The following is a 26,941-nucleotide window of genomic DNA, read 5'->3' as shown; positions in this document are numbered from 1 at the left end:
TACTGGTAGAGGGCCTTGTGTGGACTGGTAAGGGCTGTGGTTAAGGGCTCTGTTGTAGCTGGTTGAGGGCCTTGTAGCTGAAGGGCTGTGTACTGGTTGAGGGCCTGTGTAGCTGGTTAGGGCCTGTGTACTGGTGAAGGGCCTGTGTACCTGGTTGATGGCCTGTGTACCTGTAGAGGGCCTAGTGTACCTGGTGAAGGGCCTGTGTACTGGTTGAGGGCTTGTGTTGAGGGGCCTGTGTAGGGCTGAAGGGCCTGTGTAGGGGCTGGCCGTGTAGTGGTTAAGGGCCTATGTAGCTGGTTAAGGGCCTGTGTAGCCGGTTGAGGGCCTGTGTAGCCGGTTGAGGGCCTGTGTAGCCGGTTGAGGGCCTGTGTAGCCGGTTGAGGGCCTGTGTAGCCGGTTGAGGGCCTGTGTACCTGGTTTAGGGCCTGTGTACCTGGTTAAGAGCCTGTGTACCTGGTTAAGGGCCTGTGTCGCTGGTTGAGGGCCTGTGTCGCTGGTTGAGGGCCTGTGTCGCTGGTTGAGGGCCTGTGTCGCTGGTTGAGGGCCTGTGTCGCTGGTTGAGGGCCTGTGTCGCTGGTTGAGGGCCTGTGTCGCTGGTTGAGGGCCTGTGTCGCTGGTTGAGGGCCTGTGTCGCTGGTTGAGGGCCTGTGTAGCTGGTTGAGGGCCTGTGTAGCTGGTTGAGGGCCTGTGTAGCAGGTTGAGAGCCTGTGTACCTGCTTGAGGGCCTGTGTACCTGCTTGAGGGCCTGTGTAGCTGGTTGAGGGCCAGTGTAACTGGTTAAGGGCCTGTGTACCTGGTTGAGGGCCTATGTAGCTCGTTAAGGGCCTGTGTAGCTGGTTAAGGGCCTTTGTACCTGGTTGAGGGCCTGTGTCGCTGGTTGAGGGCCTGTGGTTAAGGGCCTGTGTAGCTGGTGAAGGGCCTGTGGTTAAGGGCCTGTGTAGCTGGTTAAGGGTCTGTGTAGCAGGTTGCGGGGCTGTGTACCTGGTTTAGGGGTTGTGTGCCTGGTTAAGGGGCTGTGTGCCTGGTTGAGGGCCTGTGTACCTGCTTGAGGGCCTGTGTAGCTGGTTGAGGGCCAGTGTAACTGGTTAAGGGCCTGTGTACCTGGTTGAGGGCCTATGTAGCTCGTTAAGGGCCTGTGTACCTGGTTGAGGGCCTGTGTACCTGGTTGAGGGCCTGTGTACCTGGTTGAGGGCCTGTGTAGCTGGTTAAGGGCCTGTGTCTCTGGTTAAGGGCCTGTGTCTCTGGTTAAGGGCCTGTGTAGCTGGTTAAGGGCCTGTGTTGCTGGTTGAGGGCCTGTGTAGCTGGTTGAGGGCCTGTGTAGCTGGTTGAGGACCTGTGTACCTGGTTAAGGACCTGTGTACCTGGTTAAGGACCTGTGTAGCTGGTTAAGGACCTGTGCCTCTGGTTCAGGACCTGTGTCGCTGGTTGAGGGCCTGTGTAGCTGGTTAAGGGCCTTTGTACCTGCTTGAGGGCCTGTGTCGCTGGTTGAGGGCCTGTGGTTAAGGGCCTGTGTAGCTGGTGAAGGGCCTGTGGTTAAGGGCCTGTGTAGCTGGTTAAGGGCCTGTGTAGCTGGTTAAGGGTCTGTGTAGCAGGTTGCGGGGCTGTGTACCTGGTTTAGGGGTTGTGTGCCTGGTTAAGAGCCTGTGCACCTGGTTAAGGGCCTTTGTACCTGCTTGAGGGCCAGTGTAGCTGGTTAAGGGCCTATGTAGCTGGTTAAGGGCCTGTGTAGCTGGTTAAGGGCCTGTGTAGCTGGTTAAGGGGCTGTGTCTCTGGTTGAGGGCCTGTGTCGCTGGTTAAGGGCCTGTGTAGCTGGTTAAGGGCCTGTGTCGCTGGTTGAGGGCCTGTGTAGCTGGTTGAGGACCTGTGTACCTGGTTAAGGGTCTGTGTAGCTGGTTAAGGACCTGTGTACCTGGTTAAGGGTCTGTGTAGCTGGTTAAGGACCTGTGTACCTGGTTGAGGGCCTGTGTCGCTGGTTGAGGGCCAGTGTCGCTGGCTGAGGGCCTGTGCAGCTGGTGAAGGGCCTGTGTAGCTGGTTAAGGGCCTGTGTAGCTGGTGAAGGGCCTGTGTAGCTGGTGAAGGGCCTGTGTAGCTGGTTGAGGGCCTATGAAGCTGATGAAGGGCCTTTGGTTAAGGGCCTGTGTAGCTGGTTGAGGGCCTATGGAGCTGGTTAAGGGCCAGTGGTTAAGCGCCTGTGTACCTGGTGAAGGGCCTGTGTAGCTGGTTGAGGGCCTATATAGCTGATGAAGGGCCTGTGGTTAAGGGGCTGTGTACCTGGTGAAGGGCCTGTGTCACTGGTTAAGGGCCTATGTAGCTGCTGAAGGGCTGTGTAGCTGGTTGAGGGCCTGTGTAGCTGGTTGAGGGCCTGTGTAGCTGGTTAAGGGCCTGTGTAGCTGGTGAAGGGCCTGTGTACCTGGTGAAGGGCCTGTGTAGCTGGTTGAGGGCCTATGTACCTGGTGAAGGGCCTGTGTAGCTGGTTGAGGGCCTATGTAGATGACGAAGGGCCTGTGGTTAAGGGCCTGTGTACCTGGTTAAGGGCCTGTGTAGCTGGTTAAGGGCTTGTGGTTAAGGGCCTGTGTACCTGGTTAAGGGCCTGTGGTTAAGGGACTGTGTACCTGGTTAAGGGCCTGTGTAGCTGGTTGAGGGCCTGTGGATGAGGGGCTGTGTAGCTGGTTGAGGGCCTCTGTACCTGGTTAAGGGCCTGTGTAGCTGGTCAAGGGCATGTGTACCTGGTTGATGGCCTGTGTACCTGGTTAAGGGCCTATGTAGCTGGTGAAGGGCCTGTGTAGCTGGTTGAGGGCTTGTGGTTGAGGGCCTGTGTAGCTGGCGAAGGGCCTGTGTAGCTGGCAAAGGGCCTGTGTAGCTGGCGAAGGGCCTGTGTAGCTGGCAAAGGGCCTGTGTAGCTGGCGAAGGGCCTGTGTAGCTGGTTGAGGGCCTGTGTACCTGGTTGAGAGCCTGTGTCACTGGTTGAGGGCCTGTGTACCTGGTTGAGAGCCTGTGTCACTGGTTGAGGGCCTGTGTACCTGGTTGAGGGCCTGTGTAGCCGGTTAAGAGCCTGTGTAGCTGGTGAAGGGCCTGTGTACCTGGTTGAGAGCCTGTGTCACTGGTTGAGGGCCTGTGTACCTGGTGAAGGGCCTGTGTAGCTGGTTAAGGGCTTGTGTACCTGGTGAAGGGCCTGTGTAGCTGGTTGAGGGCCTATGTACCTGGTGAAAGGCCTGTGTAGCTGGTTGAGGGCCTATGTAGATGACGAAGGGCCTGTGGTTAAGGGCCTGTGTACCTGGTTAAGGGCCTGTGTAGCTGGTTGAGGGCCTGTGTAGCTGGTTAAGGGCTTGTGGTTAAGGGCCTGTGTACCTGGTTAAGGGCCTGTGGTTAAGGGCCTGTGTACCTGGTTAAGGGCCTGTGGTTAAGGGCCTGTGTAGCTGGTTGAGGGCCTGTGGATGAGGGGCTGTGTAGCTGGTTGAGGGCCTCTGTACCTGGTCAAGGGCCTGTGTAGCTGGTCAAGGGCATGTGTACCTGGTGAAGGGCCTGTGTAGCTGGTGAAGGGCCTGTGTAGCTGGTTGAGGGCTTGTGGTTGAGGGCCTGTGTAGCTGGCGAAGGGCCTGTGTAGCTGGCGAAGGGCCTGTGTAGCTGGTTAAGGGCTTGTGTACCTGGTGAAGGGCCTGTGTAGCTGGTTGAGGGCCTATGTACCTGGTGAAGGGCCTGTGTAGCTGGTTAAGGGCTTGTGTACCTGGTGAAGGGCCTGTGTAGCTGGTTGAGGGCTTGTGTACCTGGTGAAGGGCCTGTGTAGCTGGTTGAGGGCCTATGTAGATGACGAAGGGCCTGTGGTTAAGGGCCTGTGTACCTGGTTAAGGGCCTGTGTAGCTGGTTGAGGGCCTGTGTAGCTGGTTAAGGGCTTGTGGTTAAGGGCCTGTGTACCTGGTTAAGGGCCTGTGTAGCTGGTTGAGGGCCTGTGGATGAGGGGCTGTGTAGCTGGTTGAGGGCCTCTGTACCTGGTTAAGGGCCTGTGTAGCTGGTCAAGGGCATGTGTACCTGGTGAAGGGCCTGTGTAGCTGGTGAAGGGCCTGTGTAGCTGGTTGAGGGCTTGTGGTTGAGGGCCTGTGTAGCTGGCGAAGGGCCTGTGTAGCTGGCGAAGGGCCTGTGTAGCTGGTTAAGGGCCTATGTACCTGGTGAAGGGCCTGTGTACCTGGTTGAGGGCCTATGTAGCTGATGAAGGGCCTTTGGTTAAGGGCCTGTGTACCTGGTTGAGGGCCTATGAAGCTCATGAAGGGCCAGTGGTTAAGCGCCTGTGTACCTGGTGAAGGGCCTGTGTAGCTGGTTGAGGGCCTATGTAGATGATGAAGGGCCTGTGGTTAAGGGGCTGTGTACCTGGTGAAGGGCCTGTGTCACTGGTTAAGGGCCTATGTAGCTGCTGAAGGGCTGTGTAGCTGGTTGAGGGCCTGTGTACCTGGTTAAGGGCCTGTGTACCTGCTTGAGGGCCTGTGTACCTGCTTGAGGGCCTGTGCACCTGGTTAAGGGCCTATGTAGCTGCTGAAGAGCTGTGTAGCTGGTTGAGGGCCTGTGTACCTGGTTGAGGGCCTGTGTACCTGGTTGAGGGCCTGTGTACCTGCTTGAGGGCTTGTGCACCTGGTTGAGGGCCTGTGTAGCTGGTTAAGGGCCTGTGTAGCTGCTTGAGGGGCTTTGTACCTCGTTGAGGGATTGTGTACCTGGTTAAGAGCCTGTGTACCTGGTTAAGGGCCTGTGTAGCTGGTTGAGGGCCTGTGTAGCTGGTTGAGGGCCTGTGTAGCTGGTTGAGGGCCTGTGTAGCTGGTTGAGGGCCTGTGTAGCCGGTTAAGAGCCTGTGTATCTGGTTAAGGGCCTGTGTACCTGCTTGTGGGCCAGTGTACATGATTGAGAGACTGTGTAGCCGATTAAGAGCCTGTGTATCTGGTTAAGGGCCTGTGTAGCTGGTTGACAGCCTGTGTACCTGTGTACACAGGGACCTGTGTACCTGGTTGAGGGCCTTTTGCAGGTGGGCAGTGCCCATGCGGTCAGCCAGGTGCCGGTATGCTGGATGTGACAGGAAGAACTTCCTCTCAGCCTGCAGGGCTGCAGAGATATCTTTCTTCCCATCAATGTCCTTCTGACTGCGATTTACGACTCCAATGTAACCTGCCAACAAACACCAAATGTCATCAGCACTCAAGACATAATGAAGGCTTCACCTGCAAAGATCTTTGAAGACATAACATGACGGGAGATGTCAACGCAGAGAATAACACATGTGGGTACAATACCAAGTCTTTATTTAGAACACAGGTAATCATCAGTAAGAAGAGCAGTCCACTGGAGCACAGAGTGTCTGTGTGTGTCAGTGAGTGAGTAATCCAGATAAACAGGTGGAAGGTCAGGATACAAGTGATGGCAGTCCGCATGGCAAACGTGTGCATGTGGGAACAAGCAAAGCAGAAATCCCAGAGACGATGCAGAGAATCAAAACAGACAGCAAACATACCATGTAAGAATGTCTAATGACAGCAGATGAAGCTCAGAAAACACCGGAAGAAGAATCCATTGGTTGGCAACAGGAAGTCATGCACAGGAGGGTGCATGAAAAGTGTAAGCCATGAGGAGGAAGTGGAGCTACTGAATTACAGTCAGAAGAGAAAGTGATCAAGACATGACCTGAGAACATTGAGGCAGCTATATCAGGCTACCAGTACCAAACATCCAGGAGGTTTTGAAGCCCAGTCTGGCTCAGTTCTTTTTCTTCTTTCAACGGGCTATGGATCCTGTCACTCTTGTGTGGCACTCATCACAGACTCATTTAAATACTTAGGGCCCTATCTTGATGACAGGAACTGAATGAGCAGCACAGAGATGCACAAATACTTTGGGGGGCATGTCCAAGTTGTACTTGCTATTTAAAAAGTGCATAAACTGAGCACAAAGCTGAGAACTGGATGCAAATATTTATTGTGGCTATTCTCCATGAGGGCATTTTGTAGCCCAAACATATTAACCAATCAGAGTGCCTGTCCTTTCCTTTAACATAGAATGTGCTCAGTGCACAGACCTGTGCTTCTAAGAAAGTGGATCATTTCTGTTCTCCTGCGCATGCACCAACTGTAGAGGCTGCAGGGCCGTGTAGCTCCGTGTTACCTCTGGATGAATGTTGTGTTTATAGTCTTTGATACAAGATGTGCATTATAACATGTGAGGAGCTCCTTCTACTACGGAGTAAACCGAGAGGAATCACTCACCTGATCTCTCGTGAGCTGAGAAAACCCTTCCGTGGCTGCTGAGCTGAAGGCTTGGCGATGGAGATTTAAACCTTTCCTGCCATCGATCATCATGGGGAATGTCAACTCACTTTCTAACAAATATGTGGAGCTGGAGGCACTGTTGAAAACGGACAGGACGTACCATGAATGTCGCCTGTTCTTTTTGACTGAGACGTGGCTTACGGATATTATCCCCGACTCAGCTGTCAATATGCCCGACTTCACTCTGGTGCAGGTGGACAGAGAAATACATAAGTGTGGGAAAATGAAAGGAGGGGGACTTGTGCTGCTTGTAAGCACAAGTCCCCCTCCTTTCACACATAACTGTGAAGGAGACTATCTGTTCCCGGGGAGGTGGAGGTGCTAACGGCGAGTTTAAGACCTTATTATGTGCCGCGAGAGTTTTCTCACACCGTTGCCATTACTGTTTCATTCGCTATACATTCCACCGCGCGCAGACCCCTCCGTAGCGTGTGACGTCATTCATGACACAGTAGCAGGGATCCAGTGCTCACACTCTGATACACTGATTATCACTGGAGATTTCAATCATGTGGACTTGGGCCCACATGTAGGAGGCTTCATTCAGTATGTCAACTGTACCACAAGGCACAACAAAACACTGGATCTCTGTTACATCAGTGTGAAGGATGGATACAATGTCATGGCCCTGCCCCCTCTGGGCAAGTCAGACCACAGTTTAGTCCATCTCGTTTCATCCTACAGACCTTGTGTAATGAGACTGCCTGTAACCACCAGATGTCACAGGAGGTGGACCCCAGAGACCAGCGAAGCTCTGAGGGACTGTTTCCACTCTACTGACTGGAATGCACTTCTGGTCACACAGGATGCTGATGACATCTTGGAGGTAGAGATGGTCTGTGTCACTGACTATATAAAATTCTGCATGGATGTGGTGGCCCCTGTTCAAACAGTGCAGTGTTTCCCAAACAACAAGCCCTGGATAACAAGCAGCATTAAACACCAACTAAATCTGAAAAAGGAGGCTTTTAAAACAAGGGTCAGGGACCGTATTTGGGCTGTACAACATGAACGGAAGAAGAGCATGAAACAAGCTGAAAGGGATTATAAAAGGTTAGAGAGCAAACTGAAGAATAACGGCACGAGGTAAGTGTGGAGTGATATGAAAGCCATTACTGGCTACAAAGTGAAGGAGAGTGGGCCACACAGGGACACTGCTTTTACTACAGGTTTGACTCTGCTGTTGCTGCCTCCTGCTCTGCATCACCCGGCGGCATCTCCATCTCTGCTGCAGCCTCCGGCCCTGCTCCTACTGGCGGCGTCTCCACCTTTGCTGCTGCCTCCTGCTCTGCACCACCTGGCGGTGTCTCTACCTCTGATGCTGCCTCCGGCCCTGCTCCACCCGGTGGCGTCTCCACCTCTGATGCTACCTCCTGCTCTGCTACACCCGGCGGCGTCTCCACCTCTGATTCTGCCTCCGGCCCTGCTCCACCCGGTGGCGTCTCCACCTCTGATGCTACCTCCTGCTCTGCTCCACCCGGTGGTAGCTCCACCTCTGATGCTGCCTCCTGCTCTGCTTCACCCAGCGGCGTCTCTACCTCTGATGCTGCCTCCGGCCCTGCTCCACCCGGTGGCAGCTCCACCTCTGATGCTGCCTCCTGCTCTGCACCACCCAGCGGCGTCTCTACCTCTGATGCTGCCTCCGGCCCTGCTCCACCCGGTGGCAGCTCCACCTCTGATGCTGCCTCCTGCTCTGCTCCACCCAGCAGCGTCTCCACCTCTGCTGCTGTCTCCTGCTCTGCTCCACCCAGCGGCATCTCCACCTTTGCTGTTGCCTCCTGCTCTGCTCCACCCAGCGGCGTCTCTATCTCTACTGCTGTCAACTGCTCTGCTCCACCCAGTGGCGTCTCCATCTCTACTGCTGTCAACTGCTCTGCTCCACCCAGCAGCTATGCGGGGGGCTGTATGGGGATTACTTCACCGTGGACGAGGTGAGGGCGGAGCTCCGAAAGGTGCGGCCTGGTAAATCAACTGGACCTGACGGTGTAGCGCCGAGGGTCCTGAAGGACTGTGCTGTGCAGAGCTGGCAGTGCCTTTGCAGGTGCTCTTCAACCGGAGCCTGCTGACGGGCCAGGTGCCGAGGCAGTGGAAGACCTGGTGCATTGTGCCAGTGCCCAAAGTCTGGAGGCCATCAGGGGTCAAAGACTACAGACCAGTGGCCCTGACGTCTGTAGTTATGAAGATCCTTGAGAGGCTCCTCGTTCGGCTTCTTGGGCCACAATTACAGCCTGCACTTGACCCTTTACAGTTTGCCTATTGAGCACACATGGGTGTGGAGGATGCCATACTGTTCATGCTCCTCTCTTGACGGCTTGGGGGGTATGTGCAGCTTATGTTCTTCGACTTCTCAAGCGCATTTAACACCATCCATTCCTCTATTCTGAGGGATAAGCTTAAAACATTGGGTGTGGAGCAGGTATTTATCTCCTGGATCAACAGCTACTTGACAGAGAGGCCACAGTACGTCAGGCTGGGGCAGGCAGTTTCTGGAACTGTGCAAACGAGCACTGATACTCCCCAGGGAATGGTCCTCTCTCCTATTCTTTTGTAGTGCCATGGCCTCGATTCGCCCTAATTAAATAAATACATTAATGCTGTCTCAACAAAAACCTGAGTTTGAAACTGCAGACAAAAGACTGTGTTTTCCCTCTCAGTTGAGAAATTCCTAAGTCATCTAGAGATCTTCAGATAAGCTTGGAGACATCCCCCATGGGCCAACACTGGGATTCACAGCAAAACAAAACTGTAATGCAAAGTTCTTCAAAGGGGAGCCCTTGCCTTTTTATAGGTTAAACTCCGGTCATTATGAATTACATGACATTATATGTGCTTCAGGTCAGAATCTGAGCTTCTCCAGGCCAGGAGAACCCGAATTTTATGAATTCACGCCAGGGCTAGGATCTTCCCCCATGACAAGACCCGGTCATAAACTTTGTCTTGACAATCAGCTTTTATCTTGAGGTCTAAACCAAAGGAAAAGACCTTTTGTTTAAAATAAAAACAATTAGATCAGTATTCTTTTATTCATGTATATCTAAACTTCTAATGGGTCAGGCTCCTCTCCTCTGGAACCAGCTCCCAATTCGGATCTGAGCCTAGTTCTGCTGGAGGTTTCTTCCTGTTAAAAGGGAGTTTTTCCCTTCCCACTGTCGCCAAGTGCTTGCTCACAGGGGGTCGTTTTGACCGTTGGGGTTTTTCCGTAATTATTGTATGGCTTTGCCTTACAATATAAAGCGCCTTGGGGCAACTGTTTGTTGTGATTTGGCGCTATATAAATAAAATTGATTTGATTTGATTAATGCTGTTTCTATTGCTTTGCATATAATCATTCCAGTTTATTGACATGTGTTCATTTTAACTGATGTGTGTTTAAGTGTGATTCTTTCTCCATCATCAATATGTTGATGAAGTATTCTGTCTTAACCAAATTAAGTGTTTAAGTGACGATTAATAATGTGTCTCCATTCGAATTTCTTAGGACAAATAGTATTTCAAAATAGTTAATGTGTTTAAATAGTTGAATCATTTCTGTCTTCCCTTTCTGAGCATGTGAAGTGGTCTGTGAGATTACACACCCTAAATGGGCGGAGTTTGGTGACGTCAGTCCCCCTTAAAAAGTAAGAACCGAGTCTCGCTCGCTCTCTTGGAGCACTCTGCAACTCTCTTTTCTTCTCTCTCTTTCTTTAATGCTTAATTTTTATTATTGGGCCAAGGCCCCATTGCTCTAAGCTAAGATAAGCTAGGCTACCACGTGGCATTCATTCATTCATCCTTTATTTTTGACAAACTTAAAGTTTAACCTGACGCTTTAAGGTACGTCAAGTCTTTTGAATTTTTAAGGGAACTTACGAGCTGGCTTTTCAAATTAATAGCGAATTTACAGAAAAGCGACCCTCCTTTTTTGTCGGCTATATTGTTTTCTCAACGCTTTTAAAGTTTTAACCTTTTCTAAATTTCTGTGTAAGCTCTCAGTTGTCCAGGTGGTTTCCATAGTAGAGAAGCTTGAATCTTTGACTGGACTGGGTTGCTTGATGCGAGGACGTTTCACTTCAAATCGCAGAAGCTTCCTCAGCTAAAATTCTTGCTCTGGTGGTCTGACTTCTGTCTTGATTCTTGTCGAGAAGAATGATCCGAAGTCACAAAAGCTGGAGTTTTAAACCTAACCAGACCCCTCCTACCGAGAGGCAGACTGCTAAGGCTAGTGACTAAACAATAGCTCTAATTAGAACCTATTGTGCTCTAGTTAGCACCCTCCTAATGGCAGGGCAGCTGTGGCTCCCTTGACGACTCTGCTGATGACGTGAATGACTCATTACCATGCACAAAAGACTGAAACTGCTTTGACCTGAGTACCCCATTGTAAACGGGGGATAAAGCGTGTCTCAGACCCCCTCCCCGGTTAAGGCTGGGTTTCAAACCTTTTTCTATAAATTCATAAAGATTTTTAATCTGGCTCCAACAAACTTTTGAAAAGCTACCAGAAACAATTTTCAATAAACACCTTCCACCTCTGAGGTCCAGCCAGCTAACGACAAACTGCAAGCAGCCACCCGGTCGGTATAACCAGCCGACACAAGCCATTGGGATTGCCAGGGAGACCGCTAAGTTAACCCCTTGACCCAAGTGAGCTCACGCTGCCCAGAGCATGAACATCAACGATGGACAGATGGATCACCCCAACCATCTCTTCAAACGGACCAACTAAGTGACCCAGTTAAAGGTTCCAGAAAAAAGGTTTGTTGTCTATGGATACAAAGTGGCTATTTTTAATTCTGCTTCTTTTTAAACATATTCATATGTTTGTTTAATAATTTCTTAAAATTAATTGGCTTCAAAATTCATCACTAAATTCCAATCAGATTTATTTATTTAAAGTCTTTAAGCTTTATCTGTCTTTCTTCCATTGTCTCATGAGTAAGAAAATTGTTTCCATGAGTGAACTTATTTAATCACTGTCCACAAAAATTGTTGTGTGGGCCGCTGAAGAGGAGGTACCCACCATCACCAGATGGCACCCTGCTTGGAGTGTGGGCTTCAAGCACGAGAGGGCGTCGGAACTACTGGGAGTGACAGCTGTCACACATCATCAACACCAGCTGTCACTCATCAACCACATCCTCCAGAAAGGCTGGACTGCAACTCCACCTCCCCACCGAGAAATCAGCTACCATTCAGGTAACTTCTCTGCTGCATCCTAAACAAAAAAAAGTCTCATCTCATTTACAGCCGTTTTCCTGCGACGTGTCCTTGTCTGCTGCATTGGCGTTTGGTGTGGACTGCGACGGCTTCGCCTCACACCCCAACCAGATAAGTGGTTTTCCAGGAGCTGTACGAGTGTGTTACTGGAGGTGGAGGTTTTCCCTCCTGGAGGAATTAAGCACTGAAAGATTGCTGGGTGTGTATTCACACACCCACCATTAACTGTTTCTGTTTCTGCCAGCAGTACCGGGTCTGACTGCTGAAGACAGTGGCCACCTGGGGCGCAGGGCTTGGCAGCTCCAGTGTTCTTCAGATCCGTTGGCGGTGGAAGCTGTGTGGGATCCGGCTCTTCTCTTGCCAGACGTCTTCTATCTTTGAGCCTGCCCACACGTCACCTTGTGTATGACTGACGATCCACATTCTCTGTCATTGTCTGTATTTCGTTGTGCGATTCACAACATTAAATTGTTACTTTTTGGCTTATCCGTTGTCCGTTCATTAACGCCCCCTGTTGTGGGTCCGTGTCACAACATCTTCCCAACAGGATTTCTCAGCCAGCGTCATGGTTCCCGAGGGGCGTCAGCCAGAGCGTGAACAGCCAATGGAAGAGCAAGGTGCACAGGCGCCAGCAGGAGGCGTGTTAGGTGAGCTGCAGCATATTCTAACAGCTTTCACTGCTCGGTTGGCTTTGGTAACCGAGCAGAACGTTATTCTCAATCGGAGGATGGAGGCTCTCACCGCCAGGGTGGAGGCGCGCAATCAGAGCGCTGCTGCAGCACCTCCTCCTGCTGGTCCCATGCCCGACACAGACGTTCCACTGGTCATTCAACGACCCCCCCTCCCACCTTCCCCTGAAGCATACATAAGCCCTCCGGAGCCGTACGGAGGTTGTGTCGAGACGTGCGCGGACTTCCTAATGCAGTGTTCGCTCGTCTTTGCACAGCGTCCCGTCATGTACGCGTCAGACGCTAGCCGGGTGGCTTATGTCATCAATTTGCTTCGAGGAGAGGCACGCGTCTGGGCTACGGCGCTCTGGGAGCAGAACTCACGGCTCCTAATGTCATACGCTGGGTTTATAAGGGAGTTCAAACAGGTTTTTGATCATCCCAACAGAGGCGAGACCGCTTCGAGCGTGATACTGTCAATGAGACAGGGGCGCCGGAGTGCAGCAAAGTATGCAGTCGACTTCCACATCGCGGCAGCGGGGGCCGGCTGGAATAACGTTGCACTCCGCGCCACCTTCATAAACGGACTTTCTCCGGTCCTGAAGGAGCATCTGCTGGCTAAGGAGGAACCGCGGGATTTTGACGGGCTTGTCGACCTGGTTATACGCTTAGACAACCGCTTAGAGGAACACCGTCGGGAGCAGAGCAAGGGGCGTGGCCGGGCACGAGCCGTCCCTCTTCCTTCCGGGTCCGAAAGGGTGCCGTCGTCCCCACGCTCCACAGCCAGAGGGCTCCGTGTGGCAACAGCTCCCCCTGCTGACGAAGCTATGGACACGAGCAGGGCCAAAGTGAAATCAAATGACAGACAAAGGAGGCTGGCCTGCGGGGAGTGTTTTTTCTGTGGCTCTAGTGATCATATACAGAGGAACTGCCCCAAACGGTCAAACTACAACGCCCGTCCTTAGATACTGGGCTAAGGGTGGGCCATAACACGCACGCGGGGAAGCCCCGTAGATCCGCACGAATCCCAGTCACGATCCTAAGTGAGGATTTAACCCTTCACGCCCCAGAACTAGTAGACACGGGGTCGGAAGGGAATCTGCTGGACAGCAGATGGGAAAATGCAGTAGGGCTCCCTCTGGTGGCTCTGCCTTCACCTTTGAAGGTACGGGCACTAGATGGCACCCTTCTTCCATTAATCACACACCAGACACAGCCCGTGACATTGGTTGTGTCTGGGAATCACAGGGAGGAGATTGTGTTTTATGTAACACCTTCTACCTCCCGAGTGATTTTAGGGTTTCCATGGATGGTGAAGCACAATCCCCGGATTGATTGGCCGTCTGGGGTTGTGACGCAGTGGAGCGAAACCTGCCACCGGGAATGTTTAGGATCCTCGGTTCCACCCGGTGTGACAGCTAATGAGGAGGTCAAAGTCCCCCCCAATCTGACGGCTGTGTCGGAGGAGTACCACGATCTTGCTGACGTCTTCAGCAAAGATCTGGCACTCACTCTTCCCCCGCACCGACCGTACTATTGCACCATCGATTTGATCCCGGGCGCTGAGTACCCGTCCAGCAGGCTGCACAACCTCTCACGTCCGGAACGAGAATCAATGGAGACCTACATCCGGGACTCCTTAGCTGCCGGGTTGATCCGGAACTCCACCTCCCCGATGGGCGCAGGTTTCTTTTTTGTGGGTAAGAAGCCATTAATACCATGCCATAGGTATTAAAGGCACTGCGCTGCGGTGGTTTGAATTATATTTATCTAATAGATTACAATTTGTTCATGTAAATGGGGAATCTTCTTCACAGACTAAGGTTAATTATGGAGTTCCACAAGGTTCTGTGCTAGGACCAATTTTATTCACTTTATACATGCTTCCCTTAGGCAGTATTATTAGACGGCATTGCTTAAATTTTCATTGTTACGCAGATGATACCCAGCTTTATCTATCCATGAAGCCAGAGGACACACACCAATTAGCTAAACTGCAGGATTGTCTTACAGACATAAAGACATGGATGACCTCTAATTTCCTGCTTTTAAACTCAGATAAAACTGAAGTTATTGTACTTGGCCCCACAAATCTTAGAAACAGATCCTTACTCTGGATGGCATTACCCTGAGGAGTCATTTTGAGGAGTCAAATGCTGCAGCTAGAGTACTAACGGGGACTAGAGGGAGAGAGCATATCTCACCCATATTGGCCTCTCTTCATTGGCTTCCTGTTAATTCTAGAATAGAATTTAAAATTCTTCTTCTTACTTATAAGGTTTTGAATAATCAGGTCCCATCTTATCTTAGGGACCTCACAGTACCATATCACCCCAATAGAGCGCTTCACTCTCAGACTGCAGGCTTACTTGTAGTTCCTAGGGTTTGTAAGAGTAGAATGGGAGGCAGAGCCTTCAGCTTTCAGGCTCCTCTCCTGTGGAACCAGCTCCCAATTCAGATCAGGGAGACAGACACCCTCTCTACTTTTAAGATTAGGCTTAAAACTTTCCTTTTTGCTAAAGCTTATAGTTAGGGCTGGATCAGGTGACCCTGAACCATCCCTTAGTTATGCTGCTATAGACTTAGACTGCTGGGGGGTTCCCATGATGCACTGACTGTTTCTTTCTCTTTTTGCTCTGTATGCACCACTCTGCATTTAATCATTAGTGATCGATCTCTGCTCCCCTCCACAGCATGTCTTTTTCCTGGTTCTCTCCCTCAGCCCCAACCAGTCCCAGCAGAAGACTGCCCCTCCCTGAGCCTGGTTCTGCTGGAGGTTTCTTCCTGTTAAAAGGGAGTTTTTCCTTCCCACTGTCGCCAAGTGCTTGCTCACAGGGGGTCGTTTTGACCGTTGGGGTTTTTCCGTAATTATTGTATGGCCTTGCCTTACAATATAAAGCGCCTTGGGGCAACTGTTTGTTGTGATTTGGCGCTATATAAATAAAATTGATTGATTGAATTGATTGAAGGACGGCGGACTCCGTCCATGCATCGATTACAGAGGGCTGAACGAGATTACGGTTCGCAATCGATACCCATTACCTCTGTTGGATTCGGTGTTCACGCCCCTGCATGGAGCCCAAATATTCACTAAACTCGATCTTAGGAATGCGTACCACCTGGTTCGGATCCGGAAGGGAGACGAGTGGGGGACGGCATTTAACACCCCCTTAGATCACTTTGAGTACCTGGTCATGCCGTTCGGCCTCACAAACGCCCCCGCGACGTTCCAAGCATTGGTTAATGACGTCTTGCGGGACTTCCTGCATCGGTTTGTCTTCATATATCTAGACGATATACTCATCTTTTCTCCGGACCCTGAGACTCATGTCCAGCATGTACGTCAGGTCCTGCAGCGGTTGTTGGAGAACCAGCTGTTTGTGAAGGGCGAGAAGTGCGAGTTCCACCGTACTTCTTTGTCCTTCCTGGGTTTCATCATCTCCTCCAACTCCGTCACCCCTGACCCGGCCAAGGTTGCGGCGGTGAGAGATTGGCCCCAACCAACAAGCCGTAGGAAACTGCAACAGTTCCTCGGCTTTGCAAATTTCTACCGGAGGTTCATTAAGGGTTACAGTCAGGTAGTTAGCCCCCTGACTGCCCTGACCTCCACTAAAGTCCCCTTCACCTGGTCGGATCGGTGCAAAGCCGCGTTTAGGGAGTTGAAACGCCGGTTCTTGACTGCACCAGTTCTGGTGCAGCCTGATCCTAATCGCCAGTTCATAGTTGAAGTGGATGCCTCTGACTCAGGGACAGGAGCCGTGCTGTCCCAGAGCAGGGAGTACGATAAGGTTCTCCACCCTTGTGCCTATTTTTCCCCCAGGTTGACCCCGGCTGAAAGGAATTATGACGTCGGCAATCGGGAACTCCTGGCGGTGAAGGAGGCTCTTGAGGAGTGGAGACACCTGTTGGAGGGAGCGACGGTGCCCTTCACGGTTTTCACGGACCATCGGAACCTGGAGTACATCCGGACCGCCAAGCGGCTGAACCCCAGGCAAGCCCGCTGGTCACTGTTCTTCAGGCGCTTTGACTTCCAGATCACATACCGCCCCGGGACCAAGAACCAAAGATCGGATGCCCTGTCCCGGGTGCACGAAGAGGAAGCCAAAGCCGAGTTGTCGGACCCAACATAGACCATCATCCCTGAGTCCACTGTCGTGGCCACCCTCACCTGGGACGTGGAGAAGACCGTCCGGGAGGCCCTGGCACGGAACCCAGACCCGGGGACCGGCCGGAGGAACAAACTGTACGTCCCACCAGAGGCCAGAGCTGCGGTTTTGGACTTCTGTCACGGTTCCAAGCTCTCCTGTCATCCAGGGGTGCGCAGAACCGTGGCAGTGGTCCAGCAGCGCTTCTGGTGGGCGTCTATGGAAGCCAACGTCCGGGATTACGTCCAGGCCTGTACCACCTGTGCCAGGGGCAAGGCTGACCACAAAAGGACTTCGGCCTCCTCCAGCCTCTACCGGTGCCTCATCGCCCCTGGTCCCACATCGGCCTGGACTTCATCACTGGCCTCCCGCCGTCCCAGGGCAACACCACCATCCTCACGATAGTGGACCGGTTCTCCAAGGTGGCCCACTTCGTGGCCCTCCCGAAGCTCCCAACTGCCCAGGAGACGGCAGACCTCCTGGTCCACCACGTCGTGCGTCTGCATGGGATACCATTGGACATCGTCTCGGATCGTGGTCCTCAGTTCTCTTCCCAAGTCTGGAGGAGTTTCTGCAGGGAACTGGGGGCCACCGTGAGTCTCTCGTCCGGGTACCACCCTCAGACAAACGGACAGGCAGAGCGGGCTAACCAGGAACTGGAGCAGGCCCTCCGCTGCGTGACCTCCGCGCACCCGACGGCCTGGAGCAACCATCTGGCCTGGATCGAGTACGCCCACAACAGCCAAGTTTCGTCTGCCACCGGCCTCTCCCCGTTTGAGGTGTGTTTGGGGTACCAGCCCCCATTGTTCCCGCTTGTGGAGGGAGAGGTTGGTGTGCCCTCGGTCCAGGCCCACCTCAGGAGGTGCCGCCGGGTGTGGCGGACCGCCCGTTCTGCCCTGTTGAAGGCCCGGACGAGGGCCAAGGCCCATGCAGATCGCCGGCGTTCCCCGGCCCCTGCATACCAGCCCAGGCAGGAGGTGTGGTTGTCGACCAAGGACATCCCGCTACAAGTGGAGTCACAAAAACTCAAAGACCGGTTTATTGGACCATTTCCCATCCTCAAGGTCCTCAGGCCAGCTTCACTGCGGATCCACCCGGTTTTTCATGTCACGTCTCAAACCTCATCACACCTCACCGCTCTGCACCCCTGGACCTGCACCACCTCCTGCCCGGATCATCGACAGGGAGCCGGCATGGACCGTGCGTCAGCTCCTGGACGTCCGTCGAAAGAGTCGGGGGTTCCAGTATCTGGTGGACTGGGAGGGGTATGGACCCGAAGAATGCTCCTGGGTGAAGAGGAGCTTCATCCTGGACCCGGCCCTCCTGGCCGATTTCTACAACCGTCACCTGGACAAGCCTGGTCGGGCACCAGGAGGCGCCCGTTGGGGGGGGGGGGGGTCTTGTTGTGTGGGCCGCTGAAGAGGAGGTACTGCTGGCCCACCACCACCAGATGGCGCCCTGCTTGGAGTGCGGGCTTCAAGCATGAGAGGGCGTCGGAACTACTGGGAGTGACAGCTGTCACACATCATCAACACCAGCTGTCACTCATCAACCACATCCTCCATAAAAGCCGGACTGCAACTCCACCTCCCCGCCGAGAAATCAGCTACCATTCAGGTAACTTCTCTGCTGCATCCTAAACAAACAAAAGTCTCATCTCATTTACAGCCGTTTTCCTGCGATGTGTCCTTGTCTGCTGCATTGGCGTTTGGTGAGGACTGCGACGGCTTCGCCTCACACCCCAACCAGATAAGTGGTTTTCCAGGAGCTGTATGAGTGTGTTACTGGAGGTGGAGGTTTTCCCTCCTGGAGGAATTAAGCACTGAAAGATTGCTGGGTGTGTATTCACACACCCACCATTAACTGTTTCTGTTTCTGCCAGCAGTACCGGGTCTGACTGCTGAAGACAGTGGCCACCTGGGGCGCAGGGCTTGGCAGCTCCGGTGTTCTTCAGATCCGTTGGCGGTGGAAGCTGTGTGGGATCCGGCTCTTCTCTTGCCAGACATCTTCTATCTTCGAGCCTGCCCACACGTCACCTTGTGTATGATTGACGATCCACATTCTCTGTCATTGTCTGTATTTCGTTGTGCGATTCACAACATTAAATTGTTACTTTTTGGCTTATCCATTGTCCGTTCATTAACGCCCCCTGTTGTGGGTCCGTGTCACGACACCTTCCCAACAAAAATGGCAGTAAACTGTTCAGTTCTTGTATACTTGTAAATAAATTGTAAATATTTCTGCTGTGGTTCATTTTGTGTTCAGAACCGTATTGTGTGAATTCACTTTCAGATCAGAGACTGATTAAATTAAATCGAGACTGATTAATTAATTTGAGACTGATAAATTAATGAATGTTTAAATTAAAGTACCTATGCTTCAGATAGGTGGTGCTCTGAGTAATAATTAAATAATAAGTATTAAACCCTAAATTAATTATTCTGGTGACTCATTATATGGGGCCTAGCCCAATCTAGTTCAGTTTGGGTGTTTAACTACTTATTCATTACATTCGCTATATATCTAATGCGTCTCCATGTGGAGGCTTTATAAATAAATCAATCAATCAATCAATTTTTTTTTATATAGCGCCAAATCACAACAAACAGTTGCCCCAAGGCGCTTTATATTGTAAGGCAAGGCCATACAATAATTATGTAAAACCCCAACGGTCAAAACGACCCCCTGTGAGCAAGCACTTGGCTACAGTGGGAAGGAAAAACTCCCTTTTAACAGGAAGAAACCTCCAGCAGAACCAGGCTCAGGGAGGGGCAGTCTTCTGCTGGGACTGGTTGGGGCTGAGGGAGAGAACCAGGAAAAAGACATGCTGTGGAGGGGAGCAGAGATCGCTGCATTCTTCTGGTTTCTGCGTTGTGAGGCCTGGTTATGATTATTATTTAATATATATTGTTACATCTAATGGTGTCCGCATGTGATGTTTTATTTAATAACATACTACACTTTTCACACTGTATACATCTGACTTCACCTAACGACTCCAACATGTCATATGCAGAAATATTCTGACGACACGGCTGTGGTGGCCTCTGTGAGGAGAGAGTACAAGACGGAGTATAGGGCAGTCATCAGGGAGTTCACCAACTGGAGCAGGTGCAATGGGCTGGTGTTCAACACCAGCAAAACAAAGGATCGCTGACTTTGGCAGGAGGAAAGCACAACACCTACCAGTCAATATAGAGAGTGTGGGCATTGAGGTGGTTCCCACGTACAAGTACCTCGGAGTCCACATTGACAGACTGGACTGGTCAGTGCAGGTAAATGCAGCATATAAAAGGAGACAAAGCAGACTGTTCTTCCTCAGAAGACTGAAACCCTTTGATGTTTGTAACAATATGCTTTTCCTTTTTTATCAATCTGTTGTGGCGAGCGCTGTATTGTTTGCTGTTGTGTGTTGGGGGAACAGCATATCTGTCAAAGACAAATTTGTCAGGAAGTGCGTGTCAGTGATGGGGAGGGAGGCGGTCTGGTGGAGAGCAGGATGAGGCGTATTATTATGAACTCTATTATTAACAACAAATCTCATCCTCTACACGACACTGTGGTTGCTCAGAAAAGACTCCTCTCCATGAGATGCAGGACTCAGAGGTATAGAAGATCATTTGTCCCGGCCGCCATGAGACTGTTTAATGTTTCTTGTTAATGTATTTTTACTTCTAATGTGTTTTAGATTTGTCTTATTTATTGGTATTTTATTGAATGGATGCATTGTGTATGTGTCCATGCTCTCGAGCAGATGAATTTTCCCTAAAAGGGGATGAATAAAGTATCTATCTATCTATCTCTGTTCTTGCTACCTGATTAAGCCAAACCTGACAGAGTGCACCTTGGACACCAAAGCTCCCTGATGTGAAGTAGTGAAGCAGTCCGGGGGGGGGGGGGGGGGGTGTTGTGGGTCTCTCCCCCCGTGCAGCCTTGCAGACTCAACGTGCTGATGCAACATGTGTGCGTCAGTGAGGTGCAACAAATTTGAATGCAGCTGTGTCTTAATATTGTTTTAATTTAGTCTTTTTTCCTCAAAGCTTTCAAACAGTGATTAGATAAAATCTTTTGGCTCAGGGTCACCAACAGATTGCAAATGGATCTGATGCTGATTTGGCAGAGGTGAATGCCCTTCCTGATCCTGACACACCCAGACATTACCTGAAGAATGGGCACAGGTGGTCTGGAACCAAGAACCTTCTGAAAACGACAATAAGATACACTGTATGTGCCGCTTTCTATTGATTTGTCAAAGACAAATGAACACAACAATAAACCAAAATAATATTGGTGACGGACAAATAAATTATCACTTAATTCTAAAATTAACAATTATAGGCTTAACCTCAAGAAACTGAAATCCAAAATAAGATAATAAATCAACAAGCCGACACGCTGGGTGCACCTGTTAGGGAGCAACAGCAGCAATATACAGGAGTCGTACAACGAGGAAATCAGAATCACACCAAACGGCTACAAACGGCAAAATAATCAGTACAACTGCAAACCGGACTGCTAATTTAAAGTGCAACAATACAACCGCCGCAAACAAACCTGGCACAGGTCCGATGGAGCGACAGGAAATGAGGCGAGCCCCCAGGGAACAAGCGAATGGGAGGGTGAGAGATATGGCCTCACTTTTATAGTGCCCTCTTCAGGTGATTGGTCAAAAGGAGCAACAAAGCAACAGACCACTTTCCTGATCATCTCCCTCCTACATGAACCAGGAGCTGAATGTCAAAGAAGACGCAGAGCGACCGTCAGCCTGACACTTGTGTTTTCAGTGACAGTCGAGTCAGTGCAGCACACTGACCTGTGACCTTTGGTCTTGAACCAGTGGCAGGTGGGTGTAACCCCTGGTGTGACTGGGCCCTGAGTGGCCGCGTTAAGAATCATGTTTCATATGTTTTAAATGTTGAAACCCTGTCTTTAGCAGCAAAGACATCCGTTGTGAAACGGCCGTTACTGAAAAGCAGTTCTAATGCTCAATGAGATGAAGAGTCATGGAGGTCACAGGGTGGGCGCTTTGGGCAAAAGTAAGAAATGTAAACGGACCTCTGCGTAACGGCAGCAGTTTGTTCTCCAGGATGTCTCTGGCATCAGTTCCTTCATCCATCAGGTCCAGTTTGGTGATGACGCCAATGGTCCTGAGACCTACACACACACACACACACACACACACACACACACACACACACACACACACACACACACACACACACACACACACACACACACAGCTAAAGACAGACATTCTCTGAAAGACTGGAGGATTTCCAAAGGTTTGGAGGGGACCAACCTTGTGGGTCGACCTCCTTGGCGACCTTCAGAGCGTCTGAGTTGGCGAGGTCGGAGTTGGCCGGGGACACGGCCAACAGGAGACAGTTGTCCTTGGTGATGAACTGCATTAGCATGTCTTTGATTTGGTGTTCGATGTCGGCCAGCTGGTCTCCCACTGGGACCTTGGTCATTCCGGGCAGATCCACCAGGGTCAGGTTCAGCACTGACAGAATGAGGACAGAGCGGCAGAATAAAGACACAGTCACACTCAAACCTGATTTAAAAAAAGTTACAACAGTAAAATGTCAGTTTCATCAGCACAGAGTCACATGTACCAATATTCACACTCAACACCTAAAACTGACACAACTGCATCACTGTACTTTTGCCCCTTAAAGGATTCAGACTGTGACATTAAACAACTTTTCATTAATTAAAGAAATGTCACCCAAGTCCCAAACCCAAAGAAGGAGAGACACTTCAGCCTGGAATCAGGGTCCATTTTTCCATTTGAGAATCTGAGTGGGGCAAGTGAAGCATCATGCACGTCATTGCTGCCATATCAGAATCAGAATCACCTTTATTGTCATTGCAATTTGCATTGCAGTGAGATTTGAGTGCAACTCCAAAAAGGTGCTTTCCGTGGTGCGAGTAATTTTTAGCCAAATAGAAGATAGTGAAATTTAACGGTAAATTATTCAGAGTATATGCACAACTAATATAAACATAAGATAAAATAAAATAAAATGTAATAAAAAAGATTTACAGATATTGCATAAGAAACTTGAAGGTGCAGATTAGAGTGATTTGTTTTTGTTCAGAGCAGTGATCACTCTGGGGAGAAAGCTGTCCCTGAGTCTGTTTGTCCTAGTTTTGATTGACCTATACCATCGGCTGGAGGGTAGGAGGTCAAACAGGTGGTTGCTGGGGTGGGATGTGTCTTTGCTGATGCAGGCAGCTCAGCTGAGGAAGCGAGAGCTGGCAATGTCCTCCAGGCTGGGCAGAGAGCAACCAGTGATCCCCTGGGCCGTTTTGATCACCCTCTGCAGCGCTCTCCTGTCTGCTGCTGAGCACCCCCCATACCACACTGTGATGCAGTATGTCAGGATGCTCTTGATGGTGGCTCTGTAGAACAATACCAGCAGCTTCTCCTCCAGATTGTTTCTCCTGAGCATCCTCAGGAAATGGAGTCGCTGCTGGGCTTTCTTCACCACCACTGTGGTGTTGGCAGTCCAGGAGTGGCTGTCAGAGAGCTGCACTCCCAGGAATCTGATGGAGCTGACCCTTTCCACACAGTCCCCTTGGATGTAGAGCGGGGCTGGGTCAGCCCTGTTCTTCCTGAAGTCCAGGATTATTTATTTTGTTTTTGTGGTGTTTAGCGGCAGGTTGTTAGCTGAACACCACGCTGTCAGTCGATTGACCTCATCTCTGTAGTCGGTCTCATCCCCACCTGAGATGAGCCCAATCACGGTGGTGTCATCTGCAAACTTTATGATGGTGTTTGTGGGATGGGTCAGAGAGCAGTCGCGCATGTAAAGGGTGAACAGGAGGGGGCTCAGTACACAGCCTTGAGGGGAACCGGTGCTGAGTGTGATAGTGGAGGAAAGGTGGGGGCCACGTTTCACAGACTGTAGGCAGTTTGTGAGGAAGTCCTTGATCCACTGGCAGATGGGGGTGGAGATGCCCAGATGTGTCAGTTTCTGGACCAGGATCTCTGGGATGATGTGGTTGAAAGCTGAGCTGAAGTCCAGGAAGAGCATCCTCACATAGCTCCCCTGGTGCTCCAGGTTGCTCAGCGCGGTGTTGAGACCTGTGGTGATAGTGTCCTCTGTGGAGCGGTTTACCCTGTAGGCAAACTGGTGGGGGTCCAGAGTGGGAGGCAGACAGGCTCTGATGTGCTGAGAGACCAGTCTTTCAAAGCACTTCATGACCACAGGCGTAAGTGCCACAGGCCTGTAGTCATTTATGCTCTCCACTGCTGACTTCTTTGGGACTGGAATGATGGTGGAGGATTTGAGGCAGAGTGGAATGATGGCCTGCGACAGGGACAGGTTGAAGATGCAGGTGAAAACTCCAGCCAGCTGGTCAGCACACGCTTTGAGTACCGTTCCAGGTACACCATCAGGGCGGGCCGCCTTCCTGGGGTTCACCGCCTTCAGCACACGTCTCACTTCGTGTTCCTGAAGTGTTAGCGTGCTAGTGCTGGAGGGTGGTGGGTATGAGGTTGCTGCTGGTCTGTCTGCTTCGAAGCGGGCAAAGAAGCGGTTCAGCTCCTCTGCCAGCGAGGCGTCAGACCTAGCATTTTCTGGGTTGCTGCTTCTGTAGTTGGTTATATGATTTATTCCCTGCCACATCCTTCTGGGATCATTTACAGTGAAGTGGTCCTCTATCTTTTCTTGTAGGCAGCCTTGGCCTCTCTGATGCCTCTTTTCAGGTTGGACCTGGCCGCGCTGTACAGGGCCCTGTCACCTGATTTAAAGGTGGTGTTGCGGCTTTTTAATAGGGACTGGACAGCACTGTTCATCCAGGGCTTCTGGTTTGGAAAAACCCTGACCCTTTTGTTGATGGTGACAGTGTCAACCCAGTTCTTAATTTAAGAGAGAACGGTGTTGGTGTACTCCTGCAGGTTGTGGCTGGAAAATAAATCACATCCAGTTCGTGAGAAGCAGTCCTGTAGCTGTGGTGGTTCGGGCATCTGGTAAGGATGCCCCCTGGGTGGGTGGAGGTGTTCCATGCATGTCCAGCTGGGAGGAGACCCCGGAGAAGACCCAGGACTAGGTGGAGAGATCTCCACAGTGGCCTGGGAATGCCTTGGGATCCCCCAGTCAGAGGTGGTCAATGTGGCCTTGGAAAGGGAAGTTTGGGGTCCCCTGCTGGAGCTGTTGCCCCCACAACCCATTCCCGGGAAAGTGGTTGAAGATGAGATGAGATAAATAAAACCTGACATTCTAAACTTCTTCTTTCTAAATTTCTTTTGGTCTCAAACTCAAACAGGAACTGGTCTCATGGTTTCAGTACTTTCAGAGGAGACTGGACATGAAAAAAAACAAAAAAAATGAGAGGAAAAGAAACCAGGAAGGGGTATGGCCTAATGTCTGAGTGACTGAAAGGCGGTGTTGAAGATGCTACCATTTGGTGAGTAGACTCTCAGGTTAATGGGAACTGGACTGATGCCTTTGTTGTGTCCAGTGACCCGGTCCGTTTCAGCCTCGATCTCCTGACGGACCTCGTCAAAGTCTGTGAATTTCTTCCCCTTACAGTGCAGGAACTCTGCATATTCTGAAAGACACACATAACACATGACCAGGTCACATGACAGAGACAGCAACTTCAACCTTAAACAACAACCTGGGTGAGAGGCGGGTTTTCCCCTGGACTGGCTTGTCAGTCTGTCGCAGGTCTAACACACTGAGTCACCAGATCATCCTGTTTCTAGGAAACTCTGAGTGGAGATCAGAATTAAACCGGCACAGCATTTCTAGATCAGCCAGTAGGTGGAGCCTGTCAGAGAGGAAGTCACAGCCAATCAAATCAAATGATCCATAAGAAAGGCACCAGTAATTTGAACTTCATCACAGAAGAAGATCATCTTCAGGGAAGATTAGAAGAGCCACTCTACTTGAATAATTGATCTAAAACCAGACTGGGATGCAGGCAAGGTGTTAAACAAACTGATGTCTTCATTGATCAGCTATCGTACAAATGACAGAAAGTGGACAGGAATTATTCATGTTGGATGGACCTTTATCTTTGAAAAGCTGGGTATCTCTGGTGCATGATGGGAAATTTGTTGACAAAGAAATGCATGAACACATTTTACAAATCTTACTACAAAACATGGCATCTTTCTTATAATTTGAAAAACATGAAGAAGACACAGAGTCTGAAGACAACTGTCACTGCTGATTGAGACTGTGGCCTGTTTCCATCAATGTACCCATGGAGGGGGGGGGGGGGGTGTCATGTTTTGCAAATTTAGTGCCCATTACTGAATTAGATAATAATGTATTCAAGAATTCTGTCAACTACCTTCAGCCTGTGAAGAACTTCATAAACCTAACACACATTTTACACAGATTAGGACAGAAACATTCTCAAACTCCAATGGTCAAATTGTGAGATCCTCAATCAAGGTTTCATTAATATAAGAACATTGTCCTCAAAATCAATGCTGATAAATAATCTAATTATGGAACATTACCGAGACATGACTGGATTATGTGAAACCTGGTTGAATCCTAATCTCCTCACTTTAAATGATGCCTGCCCACCTACGTAAACATTTAGTCCTGTTCCTTATGATACAAAGCAAGGTGGAGGACTTCCGGTTGGAACACTGCAATGCTGGCAGCACAGTAGAGAGGCTCCTGAGCAAACCCAAGAAATCTTATAAAAAGGCCCATTCTTAGGAGAAATATCAGATACATAAAGTATTAAAAGGGGGGCCGGACATCACCATACACTATTTTTTTCATGAAGGGAAAGAAAAGCACGTTTTGGGTTCCGTTGACAAGGCTAGCTAACACCTGCTCAGCAAATCCCACGATGGCAGACTCCGAGATCTTACATGAGCTAAAACAGTTTCGACAAGAAAGCAGGGGCCAATTTGAAGAGTTGAAACGTGACATTTCCTCAGTCAATAACAGACTAGAGGTGATGGAAAACCGAATAGAAAAGGTCGAAGAACGAATTCAAACAAACAAGGACGTAGCTACTGGCTTGCTAAAGCTATGCTCGAAGTTAGAAGAACAGCTAATCGACATGCAGGCCCGTGGCAGGCGAGAAAACGTGAGGATCTACGGGGTCAGTGAAAATGCAGAGAAAGAGGCGTCAGAAATGAGAATTTTTGTGGAAAAACTGCTTCATGAGGGTCTTCAGCTGCCAAATGATGTGGAGTTACACATCGAAAGAGCACATCGTTCCCTGGGACCAATGCCACCTCCAAGCGCTCCACCCCGCTCCATTATTGTGAAGTTTTTAAGTTTCCAAACCAAGGAAATGGTGCTGTGTAAATCCTGGCAAATGAAAGGTTTCAAGTGGAAAGATAAACAAGTAACCCTGGACCAGGACTTTCCACCTGCCATTATTGGAAAGCGGAGAGAATACGCTGAAATCCGGAAAGTGTTAAAAGAGAAAGACATGCGGTTTCAAACACTCTTCCCCACCAGGCTGCGTGTGAGACACGGCGATGGAGTTATGATTTATGACACTGCAGCGGAGGCAGCAGAGGATATGGTGAAACGGGGATACGCAGTCAAGCTCATACAGACACCAACATCACTTGTGGAACGCATCCAACAGATGACCTGGACCCGGGTGGACCGACGCGTGAGGAAGAACGTACCCGGTT

At 50.5% G+C, this 26,941-nt stretch overlaps 1 protein-coding gene across 1 annotated transcript in view; it reads right to left on the bottom strand.

Moving 5' to 3' along the window:
- Nucleotides 1–24,892, bottom strand: part of LOC117506050 (dynamin-1-like) — a gene marked incomplete at its 3' end in the record, with an annotated part of 113,801 nt that extends 88,909 nt beyond the window's left edge. Inside the window, exons 1-4 of the mRNA XM_034165578.1 lie at nucleotides 24,721–24,892; nucleotides 21,611–21,814; nucleotides 21,367–21,465; nucleotides 4,988–5,148 (exon numbers count right to left, since the gene is read on the bottom strand). Coding sequence (XP_034021469.1) covers nucleotides 4,988–5,148; nucleotides 21,367–21,465; nucleotides 21,611–21,814; nucleotides 24,721–24,892 — 636 coding nt within the window. The remainder of the gene's footprint in view (nucleotides 1–4,987; nucleotides 5,149–21,366; nucleotides 21,466–21,610; nucleotides 21,815–24,720) is intronic.
- Between the last annotated feature and the right edge of the window lie 2,049 nt (nucleotides 24,893–26,941).

This window comes from Thalassophryne amazonica, unplaced genomic scaffold (genome assembly GCF_902500255.1).
Source record: "Thalassophryne amazonica unplaced genomic scaffold, fThaAma1.1, whole genome shotgun sequence".
NCBI lineage: Eukaryota > Metazoa > Chordata > Actinopteri > Batrachoidiformes > Batrachoididae > Thalassophryne > Thalassophryne amazonica.
Note: the sequence above shows the minus strand (reverse complement) of the source record. Positions and strands in the feature narration are given on the sequence as shown.